This window comes from Microcaecilia unicolor, chromosome 11 (assembly GCF_901765095.1).
Source record: "Microcaecilia unicolor chromosome 11, aMicUni1.1, whole genome shotgun sequence".
NCBI lineage: Eukaryota > Metazoa > Chordata > Amphibia > Gymnophiona > Siphonopidae > Microcaecilia > Microcaecilia unicolor.
Genome location: NC_044041.1, coordinates 205,483,128 through 205,506,250, shown reverse-complemented (window position 1 = coordinate 205,506,250; position 23,123 = coordinate 205,483,128). Strand labels below are relative to the sequence as shown.

The window sequence follows — 23,123 nt, the reverse complement described above, 5'->3', positions numbered from 1 at the left end:
GATGAAATCAGAAAGGATTACAGCATGAAAAAGCCACTTGGTGCTTGCGATCGTCAGATTCCTCCTATTTTAATCAGGAACTCTGAACTTTTCTGTACTGCTGGATTTCTTGGAGACAGAAGCCCAGTCTGAGATTTCTGTGGGTGGAATTTATATTCAGTGCAAATTTTTGAAGCTGTAGAGGAAACCACTGAAAAACTTTCTTCTGAGGAAAGCATGGATCTGTGTAACAAGGGCCACTGCCAAGTGCTGCTCCCGGGGTCTAATCCATATTCTGACTGATCAAAATGTGTTTGGGCTGTTCTGGATTTTGTACATTAGGTTGACAGGCTGGTGATTGCACTGTGCCAGTGCAGCTTTCCTGTCCTGTAGCTCCTCACCCCCTTAAATCTTGAAAGTGCTTGAGACAACATTTTTATCCAGTTCTAAAGAAATAAATCCAGGCACATGGTGTATTGATCATGAGGGCCTGTTTTGCTTCTTTTGTGAGTTATAGCACATGTAAATGCCACTGCTTAGTTCTGGAGAAAACTTAGGATAATGTAATCTAGTGTTCAAACATCAAGAGGCTTAGATGAGGTGTGTACCAGAAAACTCATGTCAAACAATTGATGTGTCATAATATGCGTACTTAGGACCAACCAGGGGTCAAACCACCTCCAATGAACTACCTCATGGGTTCTGCCTTCTTATAGAACAACCTCAAGTTAAAATGATCTGCTAAACCACCGTCTACCACGTTCCCACCATGCCTGGCCTCCCACTATTCAAGCAGTTCCAGTGGGACAGATGCAGTCTGCAAGTAGTTCATGTGTCTGGCTCTGGAATCAATGTCTCTACTGCATGGAGAGAACATTCCTTGCCACTCTTCCCTCCAGCACGAACTGAGGGAGCCATTCATAAGGATCACTCCAAGAAGCTCATGGAATTTCCCCCAAATAAGCCCAACACATCTGCTTTACAGTTATACAGAAGGTCCATACAACATTAATGAAATGGTGTTCCATTGTATTTAGAGAAACCACTTTTTTTGTCAGAACCCATTTTACTGGTCAGTAACTTTCAATCACACAGCACCCCTAAACTGAGCTAAAGCAGATTCAAGAGTGTGTACAAGGACGAGACGGAGGGTAAACAGAATAGGGCACTGATATTTTGTAAAACACGATTCGAAAGTGCCAAACCCCTCCGAGAAAAACTGCATTGGCTCCCAATCAAAGAACGTATTACCTTCAAAATCTGCACCCTGGTCCACAAAATTATCTACGGCGAAGTCCCAGGCTACATGACAGACCTCATAGATCTACCAACCAGAAACACAGCCAGATCATCACGAACATACCTAAACCTCCACTACCCAAACTGCAAAGGACTCAAATACAAAGCAACCTACGCGTCCAGCGTCTCCTACACAAGCACACAACTATGGAACTCACTGCCAAAAGCTGTGAAAACAACCTACGACCATCTAAACTTCAGGAAATCACTAAAAACCAGCCTGTTCAAAAAGGCATACCCTACCGACCCAACATAAATGCCTACACTCTGCAACACAGCAAAACCAAAGCTCGTAATGGACACAATCAAGCTCATTTTCAAAGCACTTAGCCTCCCAAAGTTCCATAGAAACCTATGGAACTTAGCCTCCCAAAGTGCTTTGAAAATATGCCTCTATATAACCTCTCCTCGATCCCCATTGTGCCTGAACCTTAATCGACCACATCACCATGTAATTGTTTCTCTACCGGACTTGGCGAATGCCTTTACGGTACTATGTAAGCCACATTGAGCCTGCAAATTGGTGGGAAAATGTGGGATACAAATGTAACAAATAAATAAATAACGCATTCCGTGCCACTTTGGCATAGAAAGGTTAATCTGCTAGTTTCAAGGACAGCTGCAAGATAGAATGGGAGCCTTACATCTCACTAATGTCTTGAGGAATCTGAGAGACTTGCTCATGAGATTCATGTTTCTGGTTTTATAATCAACCTGACCAATTTCTAGACCTGCTTATATATATTTGAACATGTGCTGTTCCTCTGTAGAGGAGGGCCAGGACCATTAATGCAATTAATAAATCAAATAACGCAGTCTCTCCAAAGCACTTCATTATTTAAGGAGAGAATGTGTCAGATCCACAAGGAACAAGCTAGTTTACCACACCACCTGATTCTCAGCCTACGGCTTCCCGCTGCCATAACTCATTCTAGCAAGCGGAGAATGCTATCTCTGATCGTAATGTGGTTGCAAGATGGACTAGTTATTGGACTTCTACGATAACGATAAAACTGTCTCTTCCAGTAACTGCAAGTGGATATTTTTGAAGGGTTTAATGCCAACACAGACAGGTGTAGTCACTACCGTCCAACAGACATCAAGAGGTCTGGCAATCTGTAATGTGTTCTACAGAAAAGTGTTGAACTAAGAATTCATGACTTCCAAATTAAGAAGAAACAGTGGCCCAAGGCTCCTGGCTAATCACCAGAATGTTTTTAAACTACTATGGTGGGTTGAATGTCAGACACTGGGGAAATTGACTGATCTGGCTCTTCTATCATAGCAAGTCACTGACCAGAGCAATAAGGCAGAGGGAACAGATTACTCTTCAGGATCCACACTGAGCACTTTACCACACACACAAGTTAATAATGGGAAGTGATCAACTGTCAGCTGGGTTGGCTCCACAGGAACTGCTGAATGAATACAGAGAAGCCAAGAGCTTTTGCTTCACAAATGCATAAATTGATATTAGGTTTTGGTTGTGCATAGTAATGAAGTTCACACTTCAGAGAACACCTCTAGGAGCCAGAGTGCAGGACAACTAATAGTAACTGGGGGGCCCTCATTCTCATAACCACCTCTTTTCATGCATTTCTGATACAAGATTAATAAGGGCACCATCAGGGAAATGTTTTCATTTTAGAGTGACCCACTGGGAGTCGGGAAGAAAGCAGGCGCAGTTCTGACTTCTCAGACAAAAAAAAAGTCAGTCTCTTTAAGAGAAAAATAGGCAAGCATCAGTGCATTCACTAATATATTATAAAGCACCCCGAGGACTGCTTTAGGAGTTGCTGCAGATAACCGAAGTCCCTCCTCCTCCTGGTAAAGATGAAACAGTTCTCTTGATGTCCTACTCAAGGGTTCAGCTCACTGCCATCAGTAGGTGCTTTATGATATATGCTTATTAATGGTGTGCTCGAGAGCATGCCCCGCTTAAGCTCATAGGAGTAGTTTCATGTATCGTCTTACAAAGAGCAGATCAGACATAAAACCTCTCTTAAAAGCTTAAGGAGCAGCTCTGAAAACTCCACTAATAGAATCCATCATGGAGGCGCAGAAGCAGTTGTGATTTTTCCAATCCAATTGCATTTCATTTGAAAGTATCTGCCATTCCCCAATCAAATTTTTGAATTACTATGCTATTAACATGCACAAGATTCTCTTATGAAAATAAGACTGTCAGATGCTTTCATGGTGATCAACAGCGCAAAAAGAAGGTATTGGAGTATCTAGCTAGCAGGAGCCTGCTTAGCTGGACATCACTGGTACTTGTTTATAAGACTGCAGTTCTGGTAAACTGTATGTCTTGGGAGTCTATTTTCAGAACTGTACATGGGACAGGAGTGAGGATGTCTGTTTGACACCAACACCCCTACCAATGCTGGTCTGAGAATTGATTCCTTCTATAGGAGAGCAAGCCAATCTCCAGCCACACCATCAGGCATGCAGAGTCCGGGGCATGCTGTACAAATGTCACCAGCAGTTCAGTAATACCTCGGTCTCCAGCTGGCGTGAATCCGAAAGAAATTCCGTTTACTACTAAAAATCTGGCTAGAAGCCAAGGGTAAGACAGAAAGAGAGGGTTAGTGGGAAATAAGAATTCTGCAGAAACTCCAACAGTGTTCTCTGGTACTGCTGCTTGAGCTACTACTGAAAAAGGTGTGAGCGAAATCCAAATAAATAAACAAAATATCATGCAACCAAGAGATAAAACAGGCCTTTTAATGATCATTAGGAACTTATTTCACTATACAGAAGCAGGGTTGTAACACAACAGATTTTCAGACTTTGCTGTCATTGAACAGTTAGGATGGTGCTGTGTTGCCCACCTGCTACTGGAGGCATATTCTCCAGTCCATGGCATACAATGGGCTTAGAAAACTGGAGTGCAAAGTCCCTGCTTTATGGAGTCCCCAGGAAATCCAGCCTATTTGTAAATACTAACCTCCACCCCAACTCTTTCACTTGGACAGAACTACTGAGCACTGCCAGTTACAAAGCAGACACACCCCCCTTTCCCCAGAGAGAATCTAGTTAATTATTCAAATCACAAATGGAACTGACCACTCCACAACCGACTGATTTATGCACTGAAAGCTACTAATATTTTGATTCAGATTAGAACTGCTTTCGGAAATTAAAATATGAAGACTGGTCTCTGTTACATCCCTTTACCTGGTGCTTTTCTAGAGCAAGTTTCTTTATTTGCTGCTTTTCTTTCACACAGTTTACAATCTTAAGGTGTGGCACTGGTTTAGCAAATCCAACAGACCAATGAGCTTTGAGCACTGTCTCTGCCACATGCCAGTGACCTATGAAATTAATTGCCTGTTATGGGTCGGGATAAAAGCTCAGAGGCTGTTGTCTAGTCCAGTGAATAAGCTGAGATAATGGTTTAGGGGAGGCCATTTTGGTGGGTTTCATTCTCAGCTAAGGATGACTAGTGCAGGGTCAGGGTCACAGCACCCTTGGCCCTTGGAGGAAGGCTCATCATGGGGTCACAGCCCAAGTGATTCATTTCAACTAAGCTGAAAGTAACTAAGCTCCCTCCCTCCCCCCCCCCCTTAAACACACCAACCAACCTCAGCCGTCTTTTCAATTAAAAAGAGCTGATTGATATGGCTCTGGTTTTAGGAGGCTCCTCTCCAGCAATGCTCCCTAGTGCACTGGGCTCTTCCATGCAAGAGACCAGGGGCTCTAAGCAAAAAGGTCACGTTCTAGCATGAATCCTGCCCATGCACGTTCCTCCCCCCAACACACACACACACACACCGGCTCTAGCCCCCCCTGGCCATGCAGCTAGCAAGCTCACCCTTCATGAGCTGAACAAAGTGTGCGCACCAGTACGACTGCGCGCCTGCGCGGTACACTAACTTCCGCTTCCGGCAGCTGCTGCGTGATACGTAAGGTCAGCAACGTGTGCGCATGCGCCCAAACCTCCTCCGCGAAAAAGTCCACCTGCTGTTTTACGTCACTCAGTGCAGGGCAGCTTCCCTACCAATCCGTAGAAGAAGAGTAGGTAAGCCCCGCCCTCCAATTCGACGTCATTCCCCCCGCCACTCTGGGCACAGGAGAGTGCGCATGCGCGCCCATTCAAGCTTCTCCCTGGTTGGCTGAGAGAGCTGAGTGGTGCGCGCGCGCAGACGCAGTCTCCGGCTACGACTACGTCGTGTGTGCAGTAAGGTTTGCAGGAAGGTGGTGCTGCTGTGCTGTGCTGCAGCAGGAGTCTAGTGGCGACTGAGCAGGCCATGCAGGGCCGATCCAAGGGTCTCTTACACCCTACCTCGCCGAACCTCTAGCCATGCAGCCTAGGAGTGGCTCATGCAACTCCCCCTCCCCAGCACAAGTGGCCAATGACTCCCTTTCCCATCTCAGCCCCCCTTCCCTCTATCACAGTGACCAGAATCTCCCTCTTCCTACACTGCCCAGCTGGCCAAGGACCCCTGTTTCCCCTCTCAGTCCCCATCCCCCACTCCAGGCTAAACCTCCTCCCACCATCTCCCTTTTCCACTAGGGACCTGGCCAAAATCTCCCCTTCTTACCCAGCCCAGGTAACCAACGACCCCCTCCCTCTTTTCTACTTCTCACCTCAATGTGACCTTCCAGATCCAGGATCTCCCCTTTCCCTCCACCAGGCCCAGCCTTTCCTTTCCCTGTTCCCATGGCCAACATCTTCTTTCTCCCCTACCTCTTCCTCACTGCCAGAGCAGGGCTTTACAGTAGAGGCCTATGCTCATTTGGTGCCAGGTCCTGCCCCTCTCTTCTATGTGTTTTCTGGGGGGAGAGGAGGACACAGCAGTGCTTGTGCAAGAGGGTCCCTGTGTGAGCCTGAAAACCTTTAGAGGAGCCCAGGAAGATGGAGCGGAACAGAGGAAGGGTGTTGGCTATGGGACCACGGCAGGCAAAGGAAGATGGGAGGATGCTTTCCTGATGCGCCTTCTGCAGCAGCCTCCTGCGTACTAGTCCACCTACTAGAAGGGCTGGCTGTGCAGCCATTGGCCTCCCCAGAAGACAACCAGCCAACAGTTGACTTTAATAGTACTCTGCTCAGCCTTCCTGGAAATCTGTGTGCAAAGTATGAACCCAGTTGAAAGAACTGAGGTTGCTAGCTGGTTACTGCCCACAAGATAGGATCAGGCTTCTGGTGGGTTTCTCCGTGTAATATGGGGACACAGAGGAGAAAAGCAGCAGATACAAAGTGCAGCTCACCAACTGCACCTGCTGACTGGAGGGCAATGCACAGGGGACAGAGCTATGATTCCCAACTCAATCCCCCACCCTCTTTTCTACAGGAAAAAAAAATCTGCTTTGGAAGCCATTAAATCAATAATTCTGAGATAATCCTTCCTAAACTGTTATGCCCTAGGCAACTGCCCTGTTTGCTTATGATTTCATCCTGCCCTGGCCCAATTCATCATTAAATTAGAAAACAAGCAACTTGGAAAAAAAAATCCAAAGATGTCAGAAACATCTTGGGCTAGAGAGGATCTGGTTAGTGATTTAAATACAAAAGAAACTGGGCACTTGAATGTCCTCGTACATTTTTGATCTGAACAGAGCTTCTCTCAGGGCTGAAAACCTGCACTTTGGTCTCTGTTACGCCCTTTACCAGCACAGTGCTGTACTAGAGCCCTTTCCCTTTTCCCTTACACTTTTGCTGAAATTCTTTGTCATCTTTTCGATTGTTGAGGTGCCACGGTGCTGATTAATATTTTTGCCAGTGGTCGGGCAGCACAGCACAGTGGCTAATGCCCCATCCCAGCAGTCCTTTTTTTTTTTTTCAAAATAATTGTCTCTCTTGTGGGACAGGAATAAGAACACAGAAGGTTTTTAATCCAGTAAATAAAATTTTAGGTAGGGATGATCTGATGGGTTAGTAGCAGTGTTACTGAGGAGCTGGCTTCAAATCCCAGCTTAGGGTGGGATGCTGTGGTGGTGCTGTGCGTAACCCTTGGCAGAAGAAAGACTCAGCCATTGGTCAATTGTGGCAGTAAAAACTCATCGTGCTGTAGCCTAAATTTAAGGGAGCAGAAAGAAGTGACAGTTCTTTCTACCCCACCATCCAGAAACAAATTTAAGATAAAATCAAGAGACATAAGAGCTAGTTCTAAAGCTTTTGAATCTATGAGGCTACTGCCTGGATGGCACACCCGGGTCATGGCATTGAGTAAAGGGAATGAGGATGAGAAAGGTGGTGACTGCTTTCATGGTAGAGAAAATGACAGCTCCTGACGCTACCTTAGACTTAACAATTTAATGAGGGATGAGCTTTTGCACACAGGGGAGGAAGTCTGCTTTTATCACTAAACGCCAGTTCCATTTACGGGGACTCTCCCGCTTAGGGACACACACTTCACTACAAGTTTTCTCCCCGCACTGCATCATCTGTGCAGCAGGTGCAGCAGTCTCAAATGGATTCACTCACTCTTTTCACTTGCCCTAAAACTCCCATACTAGATCCTGCTGAGTCTGCTTCTGGGCTACAAAATTCTTTCTTGTGACATCCACACTAAGGTTCCTGAGCAGACCCAGTCAGTAGCCTCTGTCCACACACACCCACGGTGGACAATGCCCGTGCTCCTGCAGTTTGCAGAACATTAGCAAGAGTAAGGAGGGATGAAGGGAACTTTACCTGAGCTGGAAGCACTTGGGGGATACATCGTCCTCCTTCCAACTGGTGAGAATGGATAGTAATGCAGGAAGAGAGGGAGGGAGGAGAGAAGAGGGAGAGAAATGAGGTGACAGCAATGAATGAGAATCTGGGGTTGAAAAGTGAAGGGGTGTCATCTCTCCCTATGTGATTACACTATGTACCATGCTTCATGAATAAGACGGGGGACAAAACTTCAGCTATGTGGGTGCAAAAACACCCCCCAAGCCACACACCACTGCACAGAAATTATTGATAAATGATCTTTAGCTGCCTGGCTGCTGTCCTAGCTCTCTGCTGCTGTACAATGGCACTGTGGACAGGCCACTCTTTCCTGACCTTATGGCACTTTGAGTCATTTTCAGACCTCACTGTCAAAGCTTATGATCTGAAATGGAGCTTTCTTTTCCAGTGAGAAGACCTTTATGGCAGGATAAAAGTACTTGGAATGTTAGGGAATGTACAGATGTGATTGCATGGAAAGGAATTGTTTAGGCCCAGCATCGCAGACCAGATGTCCGATCCCCACCCTCACCATTAGCTCTCTGTTATAACATGCTTTAACATATCACGTGTTTGTCCTACAATGCTTCAGCTTCATAATTGTGTTAGATCCCTCTCTGTAACTTGGTTCAGCCATAACACATCTGAGGTTAATACTGAAAATGATTGGCTCCTGCCTGGTTAAATTGCGCTGAGTAGACATTCAGCAGCACTTAACCGAAGAGTGCCCCGGATACCTGTTCTGTCTGTCGTGGCAATCTCTGGTTAGTGTCAGGGTGGCCTGGCAGGGTGGAGTCCGGACGGACTCAAAAGCACTCTGGATAGTGCTTATGTGCAGATAACAGTCTAGGGAAGTAAATGGCAGTTTTAACTCGCCCACATAGTAATCCGGATACCAGCACTGAACATCGACTGGACCAGGATACCGTAACTTCCAGCGGCCGGGCAAGATTCAGATATTCAGTTCTGATATCCAGCTAGAGTCCTTCCATGAATAAACTGTTGTTGAGTAATTTTGTCTCCCTCGTGTCTTCTTGGATGCGTCCTGTCGGCTACACTACTTCGCTACTTGTCACTGTCCGTAGCGTTTCATGTTCCTCCACCATCTCCACTCAGATTAGGCCCACATTGAATACCTGAGTCAAAAATCACTGACTGCAGCCTGCTAAATATTGGGTCTTCTTCATTTCATTCTTTCTTATAACATGTTTTGCTATATCTGTTGCAACACTTTACTATTAATAGTCTGCTGTTTCTCTAACACCTCTTAGCGTGCTGAATGTCATCAATTATTGGGCAACCAGTTCACAAAGCTTTCTGGTACTTTTCTGAAGTTTAATAGCAACATTTGGTATACTAGGATAGGAGTTCACGCACAGGCCTAGGCATGAGCCACTACCCTAATTACACCGATCACTCCAGCAACTGTGTCCAGAATCCAGGGGAGACTCATTCCTGGCAAGGACAGATCAAGTTCATCCCAGCCCTAGAAAACCATAGCCAGAGTCTCCAGGGCCACTTCCTCTATCTCTACAGCTTCAAGAAGCAGCAGGCCATTTCTGCCTTATTCCATGCATCGATAAAACCCAAGAATCTCTCCCTGCTGGCGTCCAGTCCAGCCTGTTGCAGAGCAGAGGGTCTCCCAGTCAAATCATGGCAGGCAGCTTGCAGAGGGAACTGCTACGTTGTCTCACCAGCAGTGGTCAAAAGTGACATGTTGCTAGTGCAGATTTTATTAACCAGTGTCTTTAACGTCAATGGCTTTCCAGAGCTATCCCTTCATCAACATTTTGCACGGACTAACAAAGGGGCTCAGAGCTCTTCAAATTGTCACAAACATTTTGTTAGTCTGACATAGTGGTCTCACCAATGGTTTGTTTGCTGATCCTTATTTGGGCATATCTAACACAGCAATTGCGCAATATTTTATAACACACCAAGAAAATCCAAGTGAGTAACGTGTAGGCTTCAGGTCCCAGTTACCATACAAGGGTTCAAAAGATCCAGCCAGATACAGGCCTTGAGCCAAAAGTATTAGGGGTGAAATATAACAACCATAACATAGTGCTAGACAGTGTCCTACAGCCTCAGACATGTGGACAGAAGACCTGAAGACAGACAGACTGCACGACTTGTGACACACGGAGAGAAGAGTTGACAGGAGAAAGGATGACCATAGACTGCCAAGACCAAAAGAGGGGCAGACAACACCTTCAGCCCGACACATGGAAGACGGTTGAACAGATGACTTTAGTGGCACAGATATAAGGAGTTAAAAGAGGTGGGGTACAGCAGTGCCAAGGCAAGGAAGACACACACAGGCACAATGGCGACCCCTACCTTTCCCCTGCACAGAGCGGGGCTTCGCTGTGTCTCTGGATGGAGGTGAAAGAGGGAAGCTTGGTCACCTCCGAGTTCCTAACCCCTCCATTGCGGCTACGGTGTAAGGACTCAAACAAAGGGAGTAGCTCTCTGGAGGGGGTCAAATACATATAAGAAATTAAACCTTGAACTAAATGACTGAAAGAAGAACAAAATTATATGAGAAAAACCAGTTTAAAAAGACAGTATTCCGTGCTGAATGAGGTTTGTACAAAGGTAACAGGCGTGACTTTAGCGTTTTCTTCATCCTGAAGCATCAAACAGTCATGGTCAGCAGGAACCTTTCCCTAAATACATTTTTTGATTGCTTGGCTGTGTGATGCATCAGTTTACAGAAGCACTGCAAGATTTTACTTAATTGAGACAATTTCCAACAGATTGTGACCCCTGATGCAGCCTGCTCTGGCGAAATGTGACCACTTTGGGTTCTTCCTGATTTAGGGGTGGTCCCTTGTTAATAAACTTTACCTGTCTAATTGTGGTCTAGAGAGACATGAACATGACAATTACAAGAAATAATGTACGCAAAAGCTTGAAAGAGCAAAGTAGGCAGAGCCCAAACTGAAACCTTATTATCTCTGCCTCTCATTCAGGAGCACGAGGTGTCATGCAATCTGTATTTAACTTTTGAAGACATTATTTGTTTTGATAGAGTTGTATCTGTTTAGAAATCTCTTTATTGCTTCCTACCATGAATCACTTTTCAGTAAGGTGGGCTGTAAGTTATCTTCAGGTATTTGTTAGTTTTATAGCTCAGTAGTAAAAATACCCTAGGCATAATATACATCTGCAGATCTTTCAAACTAAATGAATGTATAGTGAAATCACACTAAATGCCTAGTCACCACAGAGCCCATTCTGGGGAAGGAGTTGCAAAAGGCTGTGCTAATTTCAGTTGTCAGGAGCCCTGAAAAAGAACTTCAAAGCAAGGCAGTGCACAGGGCATGTGTAAGAAATACTGTCTCTTTAAAAGTTAAACAGTATAAGAGCAGTGGAAAAAAGCAAAGAATGAGACCTGGAGGGGTCAGGGGAGGGAAGGGAAAGGGTAGAGGGCACAGATGGCTGCTCACACTTAAAGGCCAGCATTTCACGCTCACACTTTTCAGCTCTGGCCACCGCAGTGACAACTTCAGCCCCACTCTCTCTTTTGGCCACCTCCTGGTTTTTTAAAACTTTTGTGCCTGTGTGCAGTGGGATCCACAGTCCCTCTTTCTCCATTTGAGGCCAGCAGCAAAGGCAGCAGAACACACCGGGAGAGGGTGTGATAAAAACAGAAGCCTAAAAGTTTCTCTCTGGCATCAGTGGTTTAAAATCCATCCAAGGGAGTACGTGGCCCCCTTGTAGCTGCTCCCATATCTTCCGAGCTACACCCCTTCCTTCTCCGGGGATCCTTTGTTGAAGTCCTCCCACTGGCAGTGGTGCCATGGCTAGATGTGGGATATCATCTCACCACCCTCTCTGGTGGCATCGAGAAAGCAGGACCACCGAGACTCCGTTCTTCTTCATGGACAACTCCACTTGCATCGCAAGGCTTTATACAGAGACCAGAGAGCAGGGGATAATCTTCCACAGGCAGGTGTTCACCGAAGGGAGGAAAGTTGGAGGGACCATACTGAGATGGACTGGGGAGGGGTGAGAAAAAAGTTGGCACAGCAGAAATACTGTACCTAGAACATTTCCTGCAGGTAAACTGCTTGGCGTGCCAAAAATCCAAATCTACCATCTGTAAAATCTTTTCTTTTAAAAGTTAGAGAGGAACTACATTTATTAAAAGAGCCTGCAGTGATCACCTTTGTCAGAAGCCAGATATATCTGGCACTTCAAACACCAGCAGTATTAACTATCAAAACATTGTGAAAAATTCCAGCTCCAGAACTGGATGGAAGACAAAGCAGTGATGCGTTAGTGGTATGTGGAAAATGCCAAGAGCTGAGAGCGGAGGCCATGGAGTTAGAGCAGCGTCGAGCTCCTGAGGATACGACATTGAAGTGCTCCCAAAAGCAGAGGCCGGGACACCCAGACTCCAGCTGGGTCGAATGGAAAGCTGATGGAGATTAATGTAAAAGTATGTAGAGTATTCCAATGAGGCAGGATTAGATTAACAGGGCTGCGGTATGCTAATGGTAGACAGATGCTAATGGAAGAGGATTATGTTAAGGGTGCTGCAGCATATCAATGAATAACCATGAGGGGCATTTTTGATAAAATGTCAAAAGCCCATTTTGGTTGTTTTACTAAAAATGTCCAAAAATCAAGTGGCGAACATAGTCATTTTCAAACCTGAAAAATGCCCATCTTTTTGGTTTGAAAATTGCCTTTTTCTAGATCTTTTGTGCTGAGTGCATTTTTCTTTTGGGAAAAACATTGTCCTAGGGGAAAAACGCCCAAAAACCTAGTCATTGGAATGTCCCGGGGCCACACAGACATCCCAGCAGAGCAGCCTAGGGGGCAACTGCAGTGGAGTTGACATAAAAGGTCCAAGGTACATATCTCACTATAACTCCAGGCTCCGCCCTTTCTGCCTCGCCTCACCCCATGCTTGGAACAAACTCCCTGAGCCCATACGCCAGGCCCCCTCCCTGCCCATCTTCAAATCCTTGCTCAAAGCCCACCTCTTCAATGTCGCCTTCAGCACCTAACCACCATATTTCTATTCAGGATATCTAGACTGCCCCAACTTGACATTTCGTCCTTTAGATTGTAAGCTCCTTTGAGCAGGGACTGTCCTTTCTGTTAAACTGTACAGCGCTGCGTAACCCCAGTAGCGCTCTAGAAATGTTAAGTAGTAGTAGTAGTAGTAACTCCCTCTTATTGTATGGTGAGCCCCCCAGGAATAGAGAAAAACCGACTGTACCTCACTGTGTTACACCATTACAATAGCCCTCAACCCTGCTGCAGTTGTTACCGCTATGTAGGTAAAGCGGGTATTTAATGGTTTTTGGAGGGCTCACACTTTCCACCACAAGTGTACCATTAGAGTGGGCTATGACCCTGGGTCCCTTCTCTACAGTCCACTGACCACTAAGTTACTCCTGGGACCTGCCTGCTGCTCTAACAAGAATGGCCATCATATCTGAAGCTGTCATAATGCCTGGTATGTACTGTCACCGCCATTGGAGCCAACTCTGTGGGTCCTTGAGCACCCCCAATATTGAGAAAATTCCTTGTATGTGTCCAGGGATGGGTTATTTTCATTGGGCTTAACACCCCCAATAATTTTGAAAAGTTGGCTCCTATGGTCACTGCCACATCTTAGGGGGATGGGAGAGGGTCACTGACCACTGGGGTAGTAAGGGAGGTTATGCCTTAATCCCTTCAGTGGTTATTTGGTCATTTAGGACACTTTTGGTCATTTATTTGTGGTTTAAACAAGTCTAGCCAAAAACGTCTTAATTTTGGCCCTGGATGTTTTCATTTTACTTCAATATTGCAGAAAAAACACCTGTCTTTTGTTGATGTCTATATCCTGCCCAAAACAACCCTCCCCACCCCCAACACACCCCCTTGAAATTTGGATAAAATGTGGAGAAAAAGATCTAGAATAAGAGTGTTGAAAATTGCAACTTGGACATTCCATGTCCTGCCCAACCCCTCCCCCCACCCCCAACACACCCCCTTGAAATTTGGACAAACTATGGAGAAAAAAACTTCTAGAATCAGAGTGTGGAAAATTGCAACGTGGACATTTTTGAAAGAAAACGTCTATCTACCACCTTGTTTTTTTTGGACATTTTTTTTTAAAATGAGCCCCCATATTTTTAAAGAGGTAGGATTATGTTAATAGGACAGTTGTATGCTAAAGAGCAAGGTGCCTGCCTGCTGTGTAATACAGTTCCTGCATTAGGAAGGAGTGTTCTCGGGCAGCTATACGTTTCCTTCTGTCCAGTCAGTTCTTGGTGACAATGGTTTGCACATGGCAATAGGGCCGTCGGCGTTTTGGATCTGTCTCTTGGGCAGTGACACTCTAATGGGAAAATGATAATCCAGAGAAGGACAAAAGAAAACCAGCTATCTCCCAGCAAATAAGCTGGGCTCCTGCCATCTTCCGTGGAGCGAAAGGACTAAGAAGTTGGCAAAAGCCACTTGGGTCAGAAATCGAGCCCTTTGAGACCCGGCTGAGTACCCCACACGGAGCACATCACACAAGACTACGGAAGAAACTGCCTGAATGCCTCTGATCCAAAGGCCCTTTATCTGCATTTGCACATACGCTTGGGCCAGACTTGAATTCTGACCCAACAGCATACTGGGTGGTTTTGATTCTGTCTGATTTAAGCTCCGGCTTGCAGGTTCTGTTCTAAAAGTTACAGAAATGATATCTGCCTGCATGTGGGGCAATGGAAAACATTCCCTTCCCTGGTCTGGGTAACTCGTGGCTCTGTGACTTTTACCATCCTGCCCCTTTTCTGGTGACGTGGCACAGCTTCTGTGGTGGTCACTGTAGAAGTGGGCCTCATATAGTGAAGATTTCCTTCCCTACCAGCCCCTTACTCTCAAAACTCTCTAAGTTGCATGGAAAGATTAAATATGCATGATCAATACATGCAACACACCTCCTCTTTCCTGTGCCTCATGGAAAGCCTGGTTCCTTAATGCAGAGCAGGTCTCTCGACCCACTCCCGCTTTTCTCCAGCCTTCTGGAAGCTTTTGCAGGGCAGTACAGCATTTTCTCCCCTTTACTGGGTTCACGTTCAGAACAGCTGGGATTTTCTGCAGCCCTTCCTAGAGCCTGGTATATATATACAGTATATACATATGTGACAGCCTGGTTATAGGTCTACAACTTGTCACCCGATTTCAAGGTGGCCACATCATAGTTCTAGATACACATTTTGCTCTTCTGGTGAACCAGTGCAACCATGGCAATCACAGTCTTCCCCACCAAACATCAAGCTGTACCTGAAATGTCTCCCCAGTGCCCCAGTAACGTTGTATCCCCATTGCTTTTATTTCCCTGGGCTCACACAATCTCTTTCATGGAACACAACCTACCTGAATGATGGAAGAATGCTATCATAGTAATACCAGGTTGCTGTCAAGTAGGGCCGGCTTGCATCTGTAGAGTACAAACGCCAGGCAGCCTAGTTCAATGAGAAGAGAGACAGTACAGACCAGAACAATGAGAGATTTTTTCTAGTATAACCAGAAGAGAGACAGTGCAGACCAGAACAATGAGAGATTTTTCTAGTATAACCAGAAGAGAGACAGTGCAGACTAGAACAATGAGAGATTTTTCTAGTATAACCAGAAGAGAGACAGTACAGACCAGAACAATGAGAGACGTTTCTAGCATCCAGCCTGTAGTGCAAGTGGATATTGCTCTGAGATGCTCTGGTCTATAATACACACATTCGAGAAATGCACGTCTGGAATGAATATATCCCATAGGGACAGATAAAATGGGGTCATTTTCAAAGCACTTAGACTTACAAAGTTCCATAGGTTACTAAATCAAAGTGCTTTATGTCACTCACCAGTAATAGTGATTGCTCTTCTTAAACAGTGCACAATATATAAACAAGGTGGATTTAGTTTACATGAATTTGCTCTGTGTAGAAAGAAGATGCACCTTCCCCCACATTCTATGTCTATCTCCAGAGTTGGGTGAGAATCCCAGATCTGTGCGCAAACTAGTTCATAGCTGCTAAGCATCAATACTTGGTGTTAATTTGCAGTCATTAGGAGTGAAAGAATCCCTGAAGCTCTGGCAAGACTGGAGGCAGGCGGCAATAGGGGATGGAAAAGTTGCAGGAGGGCAAGAGGGAAGCTGGAGCTCTGTGTGATGAGAAGGAAAATGAGGGAATTTGTAGAAGCTTTTACCAAGTGTTTTTCACTTGTTCTATCCAACATTTCCTTCTGAGACAAGTCAAACCTTACTCACTTTAAGGACCGGTGATCCTGCCCTCCCTAAAGAAACAGGAACTACAAGTGCAATGGTGCCAAGAAACAAACCTGGGCTGATGTGTGAGCAGCAGAGCCACTCTCTTCTGCAGGACCACCCCTAGTTACCCGAGTCATGGGGAGATGGGGCAGAATGGCCCCTTCCCGTGCACTCCGTTCCCTGGATAAATCCTTCTTATCTGTTCCCTTCTCCGCTACTGCCAACTTCCCATCTCCGCTACTGCCAACTCCAGACTTCGCTCCTTGCTGCGCCCTATGCCTGGAATAGACTTCCTGAGCCCCTACGTCTTGCCCCATCCTTGACCATCTTTAAATCTAGATTGAAAGCCCACCTCTTTAACATTGCTTTTGACTCGTAACCACTTGTAACCACTCGCCTCCACCTACCCTCCTCTCCTCCTTCCTGTACACATTAATTGATTTGATTACCTTATTTTTTGTCTATTAGATTGTAAGCTCTTTGAGCAGGGACTGTCTTTCTTCTATGTTTGTGCAGCGCTACGTATGCTTTGTAGCACTATATAAATGCTAAATAATAGTAGTAGTAGTAGTAATGTCGCCAAAAGCAGCAGATTGCTTTGCCTCTGCCTTTTAAATCTTTTTGTGTTTCTGCATGTTCCTTCCTACTTCAGTGTGTTGGTACCTGTGTGCATGTGTGTTTCTTTCTTTGTCTGCTGCCCATAGAACTCAGTTAATTAGCATCTGTGCTGGATGGGGACCAGGGCTGACCTGGCCGTCAGATAGGAAGGGGGCAGAAGAAAGAACAGAGGGAGCTGCGAGCAGCAGATAGGGAGAAACCAGCGCTGGCTTTTATCTCTGTTCCGTACAAAATCTGTCTATTCAGCTTTTTCTGGTGAAAAAAATAAGGGGCGGGGCGGGGGGGGGGGGGGGGGGAGGACACAGCCTGACCATAACTTGCTCAACACAGCATCAGCGACTAGAGAGCTTGGGCAGGGCCAGAGATTTTGGTTGGAGAGACCAAAGAAGCCAATGTGTTCTGCTGCTGTTCAAGAGAGCTCTGGGTACGGCACAGGAGCCGTACGATGGTAATTCTATAAACGGGGGCCAAGATTTAGGGGCTCCAATTCTGTAACGGCTTTGTGGCACCAAGATTGTGTTCTAGCAACTCTAGTGTAAGCTGCATCGGTTAGACGCCAACCGTTAGGCCAAGTCGACGCTTACCGTTAGGCCATATCGTATTCTATCAGTTACGCCCAGAGTCCCGAGACATGCTCCGCCCACATTTATGCTAAGTGATGGTGTCTATGTTACAGAGTAGCCCTGGCATCTCTGCTCATAAATGACAATTAGGGAAACATCTGGTGCAGCTGAATGTGACTCACCCTGAGCTACTTAGAACTTGCTTTAGTTTATCCCCCATTTATTTCTCCCAACGGACTCTGTACCACACCCTCTTGTCCCCATGTATATATCTGCACTTGGCCCCTCAGCTATATGGTAAGCTGTATTGTAGAAAAACATTAGTATCCTATTAAAGTTATTTGAAAGTTCTAATTGTGTGCTTATTAGATATTCCATTGTTGTTATGCTTACATCGTTATTTGAATTTCAGTGCTGTTAAAATGCGTATATTTTTGATCCTGTTTCATGGTAGTTATATTATTAGGTTTCAATTTACTGTATTTGTACATTTTACTATTGTTATGTTAACAAAATTGTAAGTTTGATGTTAAACTGTACCTACTGTACACCGCCTTGGGTGAATCTCTTCATAAAGGCGGTTAATAAAGCCAAATAAATAAATAAAATCCAAAATGATTTCGAAATTAGTGGTGCACAACTTCTGCCTATCGTTACATGCCCGTTTGTAGATCTGCCCTTTACATGTTTCCATGCTCTGGTACCGTCATCCACTATCTGCTCAGTTTCATGTCATCCATCAGGCTCCAGCCCAGCCGCTGACTGGGGACTTTCCCATCTCACTGCCCTACTCCTGCTTTACCCGTTCAGGACAGAGGGCCAGATGCATTAAACTTTACGAGCCAATAACAAGCCATTAACGAGCAAGCAGTAAACCCTGGCATGCACTAAACACTTTTTTCCCCACTACGGTAGCAGCTAATGAAAACGGAATGCAGATGAGCAAATCGTGTAGAAACCCTATTGTAATGAGATGCACTAACCTTTTCCGATTGCCTTAACGCTGAAAAACGCTGGAAAATCTAATGAGAGGTCTGTACCTCTCGTTGGGGCTGGACGGGATTGGAAAAATTATTAAAATGTTAAAAAAAAACCTGGAAGTCTCTGAGCCAATCACAGCACATTTGAGCTAAACACGCTGTGATTGGCTCAGAGACTTCTCAGCTGAGTGAAGCACGGGCAAAAAGGATGTTTTTATTATTCCGGGGTTGAATGATGTCCAAAAAAGAGCCTGCAGCATCGGAGCCTGTTTGATTTTTTTTAATAAAGCTTCGCTTAAAAAAAAACCCGTCCATTTTGTGCGTCCTCCCCCGCAATAATAAAAACTTCTTTTTTGCCCGTGCTTCACTCAGCTGAGAGACCTGGAAGTAAGGGAGGGACATCCAAGTAAATAGAGCTGTGGCCAGTGGTTAAAGCACCAGTGGCGGGTTCAAATCCCACTAATACTTTTGTTAAAATTGGAGTTATTTATTATTTTCTCTCCGTTTTTATTTATTTATTTGAACATTTGTTACTCTGCCATTCATGAACCTTTTCAAGACTAACAACTTCCAAACTGCACAACACATTAGCAGAAGCAGCATTGGAGCCTGTGATTTTTAAAATAAAGCTTCGCTTAAAAAACAAAAATGTCCATTTTGTGCGTCCTCCCCCGCAATAATAAAAACGTATTATAAAGGTGTATTTGGCATGCGCAGAGCAGCCAGCATAACGCTTTGCTGCTCTGCGCATGCTTGACCGGCCGATTCTCCGACTGTTTTAAGAAGGAATAGAGAATACAAGTGAGCTACAACGAGTAGCTCATTTGCATTCCCTTTCCTTAACGCATAGCCGTTCCCTACCGATTCCCTATGGAACGGCTCTAACAACGACTTTAGTGCATCCCCCCCAGAGTCCTAACTGCTGGAAAAAGAGGCAGAGACGGTCTCTATGAAGGTGACTGCTGGGAAGTGGCCATCTGCCCTCAGAGCTCAGCAATTTAACAAGCAGGTACACTACAGAACAAAGAGCTGGGGCAGGGTCACCAGAGACTGGACATTAATCACAGCTCTGAGGCATGAACCTGCCTAAGGCACACCATGCAGTACACTGCAGATATACTGTATTAAAGCACATTTGGGTGGGAGAGAGAAGCACAGAACATTGGGATCAGCCTGTGACACACTGAGTGCAGCTGAGTTTCTGTATAACATGCTGATCCCCAGTCCCCACCCAAATGTGGTTTAATACAGTATATCCACAGTGCACTAGATTAGGTGAACAGCGAGGAGCCCCCCTCCTATCCCCAACCCAAGTACACCGTAATCAGGGCCCCCCCCCCCCCCATCCCTTGAGTATTGTGTGCAATTCTGGTCACCGTATCTTAAAAATGATATAGCAAAATTTGAAAAGGTTCAAAGAAGGGTGATCAAAATGATAGAGGGGCTGGAACTCCTCCCATATGAGGAAAGGTTTAAGAGGTTCGGACTCTTCAGCTTGGAAAAAAGACAGCTGGGGTGGGGGGGGGGGGATATGATTGAGTTGAAAAAGTACAGACACTAGGGGACACTCAAGGAATTTACATGGTACTATCTTTCAAAACAAACAGGAGGAAATATGTTTTCACTCAACAAATAGTTAAGCTCTGGAATTCATTGCCAGAGGATGTGGTATCAGCAGTCAGTGTACCTGGATTTAAAATAGGTTTGGACAAGTTCCTGGAGGAAAAGGCCATAGTCTGCTATTAAGATAGACATGGAGCAAGCCACTACTTGTCCCTGGAATCAGTAGCAGGAATGTTGCTAATCTTTGGAATTCCGGAATCTTATTACTCTTTGGAATGTTGCTACTATTTGGGTTTCTGCCAGGTACTGGTGACCTGGATCGGCCAGTGCTGGAAGCAGGATACTGGGCTAGATGGACCATTGGTCTGACCCAGTATAGCTATTCTTATGTTCTTAGGTTTACCAGCAGGACCACCATCCCATCCCCAACCTAAGTACACCCTCTCCCAGCGCTGGACACGTACCTGGATCAGATTAGCAGCAGGCGTGCGTCTTTTCTCAAAGTGCTTTTGTCTATGTTGCTCCTGAACCTTCAAGGCAAATCCAGAGCCCAGAATTCCCTAAAGTGGCAAAAAGAGTGTGACAGGACCGTCAGTCCATCTGTGTGACACCAGACTCAGGAGCGAACAGAATCATTCTCACTGCTTTCGTTGTTTCAAGTGAAAGATGGTGTATCAAGCGTTATCAAACATTAATAAAGATGCGCCTATCCAGGCCTGCAAGACCCAGCTAAGGATGTGAAATAAAAGAGCCATTAGTATGAACCCTACGCTAGCAGAAACAGAAAGTCCAAACTGCCACTGGATTTATGGGCCACTTACATCCTGCAGAGGAGAAAGGCTACCTCACTGCCTCTCTTTGATCTTCAAGATGGGAATCCCAGACAATACTCTCATGGTGAGCTCACCTACAACATGCATCCGTCTCCTCCACACACACACTCACCCCCTGGGTGCGCTACGGACATTCAAGCACAGCTTAATTGCTTAATGAGCAATCCACTAATTATTGTTTATTTGCAACAGATTTTGCACATGCACCTGGCTGTGCGTCCACATCCAGGCGGGGCCATGAGAGGGGCAGCAGCATTCTGAAAAAATGCACGTGTTGTTAAAGAACACCGGCTCGGAGCGACCAGTATTTGTGTCTGGTTTCAGCAGGCGTAAATCTGGCGACCAAACTTAGGGCATGGAAATCTGCACTAAGCTTGATTCCATAAAGGACACGCACCTTTCCTGGGATCATGCCTAGCGCCAACCCTTCCTGGCACCCTTTATTCACCAGAGTCATTTTGTCCCTCTCTCACACATGTCCTCTCCCCCTCTGCACAGATAAACACATACGCATTGTTTTTTCTTTCACTCTCACACACATATGCGCTGTCTGCCCGTCTGTTTCTCTCTCATACAGAGCTGGGTTTTTATGTACCTGGGTCTACATCCCACGTCTGGACCTTCAACAGTTCACAACTTTCACAGAATTGAAAAAATGCTGAACTGGATCAGACCAGTTGTTCATCAGTCCCAGCATCTTGACTCTAACAGTGGGGACCGTCCTTAATTGTTAATTTGTACAGCGCTGCGTAACCCTAGTAGCGCTCTAGAAATGTTAAGTAGTAGTAGTAGTAGTAGTAAGTACCCACCAGAGGAGACCCATTTACTGTTGCTCACTGGTGACCAGTGCATTTTTTCTAGCAAAAAAGGTGCCGGTACTCAAATGCCAGGCCAACCTCCAGGGGTGCGGTGATCACTGAGGAACCCACCCCACAATAGCCAGAACCCCTGCAACCAGTCACAGAATCTATGACAAGGCAGAACTGGTGTGTAGAGCCTGAGCTCTTTCATTAAAACTTGGGGACCATGGGTCATTTTTAGCAGACAATGGAAAAGGTGCCGGTACTCAGTACCCCCAAGTACCCCCTCAAGAAAAGCCCTGCTTGTGACTTTCTGGAGTAAGAGGTGAATTCCCTAAGTCTCCGTCCCTAAGATCTCATTGTACCACATACAAAGCATCACCTGTTCCCAGCGTCAGTAAAATTCTCTGTGTCTTGAAGAATGGTCAAAGAATTGGAAGGGTCTTCCGAATACTTACAGCAGGAAGAGCAAAAAAAGAGATCCCCAGGAGGGCAAAACCAGCTGCCAGGACCCTGCCCAGCCATGTTCGTGGGGTCTTGTCCCCATAACCAATAGTGGTGAGTGTGATCTGCCAGATAAAAGTGAAAGATGCAGTAAGCTGCCTCTTCCTATCACTGAGACACTCTCTTACCCATAACGATGAGAGAGGGCTGAGAACTGTCTCTTCCCATCACTGCAACACTGTCTTACACCTTCATGTCTTCCCATCATTCCTTTACACTGAACAAAGAGAGGGGGGTTTGAGCTGTCTCTTCCCATCCCTATGAGAGTAGGTGAGATAAGAGACCCCTCCCACAGATGAAGTAAGATCTGGAAAAGTGAACTTACAGTACCCCACCAAAGTGAGTCTGCATAGGTTGCGAAGTCTTTGTTTGCGTCCTTCTCTGCCAAATAGACCAGGAATGAGGCAAAGATGAGAACCAGGAAACCAATGTACCAGGCGGTGATCAGCTCCTGAAAATGAGAAAGGGACACTCAAAGACTATCAGGAAATGGAGTATTTTGCTACCCTAAGTTTTCCCAGATAGGTTTTCTCTGAGTCCTGTGACATGGTCTAGTGTGTGTGTGAATGGGGGAGGGGGGATAGGGTCAGACTTTTCAGCTTTTCTCTAGCTCTGAAAATCTCTTTCGTTCTTTCAGAGTGACTTACCTCTAAGCCTGAGCACACCCACTGCTCCCTCTTCTAGTAAAATCCTTGTAATCCCTCCACCCCAGTACAAAGTGAACAGAAATCTCTTTCTAAGCACAATACCCCACCCCTCCAATTCCCTTCAGTACACAGACTGCCCCTCCCTGCAGTGTTCCCTCACCTTACTGTGTGCATAGACTACAGATCCCAGCAGCTTCCACGTTCCTCCCCTGCGATCCATGCGTACCATGCGTAGGATCTGCAGAAAGCGCATGCTGCGCAGTGCTGACGTGGCAAAAATATTCCCCTGTGTGCCTGCAGCAATGACAGCCAGTGACGCAACAAAGACCACAAAATCTGGAAGCAGAGAGAGAAGGGATGAGGTTAAGCCAGGACTCTGACCCCTGGGATCTACACCATATCAAGGTTTTAAGGAA

At 45.7% G+C, this 23,123-nt stretch overlaps 1 protein-coding gene across 2 annotated transcripts in view; it reads right to left on the bottom strand.

Moving 5' to 3' along the window:
- Positions 1–23,123, bottom strand: part of KCNQ4 (potassium voltage-gated channel subfamily Q member 4) — a 105,325-nt gene that overhangs the window by 13,242 nt on the left and 68,960 nt on the right. Inside the window, exons 4-9 of one of the 2 annotated variants that reach the window (XM_030217462.1) lie at positions 22,868–23,043; positions 22,386–22,511; positions 22,015–22,125; positions 20,388–20,483; positions 15,311–15,399; positions 10,277–10,408 (exon numbers count right to left, since the gene is read on the bottom strand). In XM_030217462.1, coding sequence (XP_030073322.1) covers positions 10,277–10,408; positions 15,311–15,399; positions 20,388–20,483; positions 22,015–22,125; positions 22,386–22,511; positions 22,868–23,043 — 730 coding nt within the window. The remainder of the gene's footprint in view (positions 1–10,276; positions 10,409–15,310; positions 15,400–20,387; positions 20,484–22,014; positions 22,126–22,385; positions 22,512–22,867; positions 23,044–23,123) is intronic. The other variant, XM_030217464.1, reaches the window with a different exon arrangement.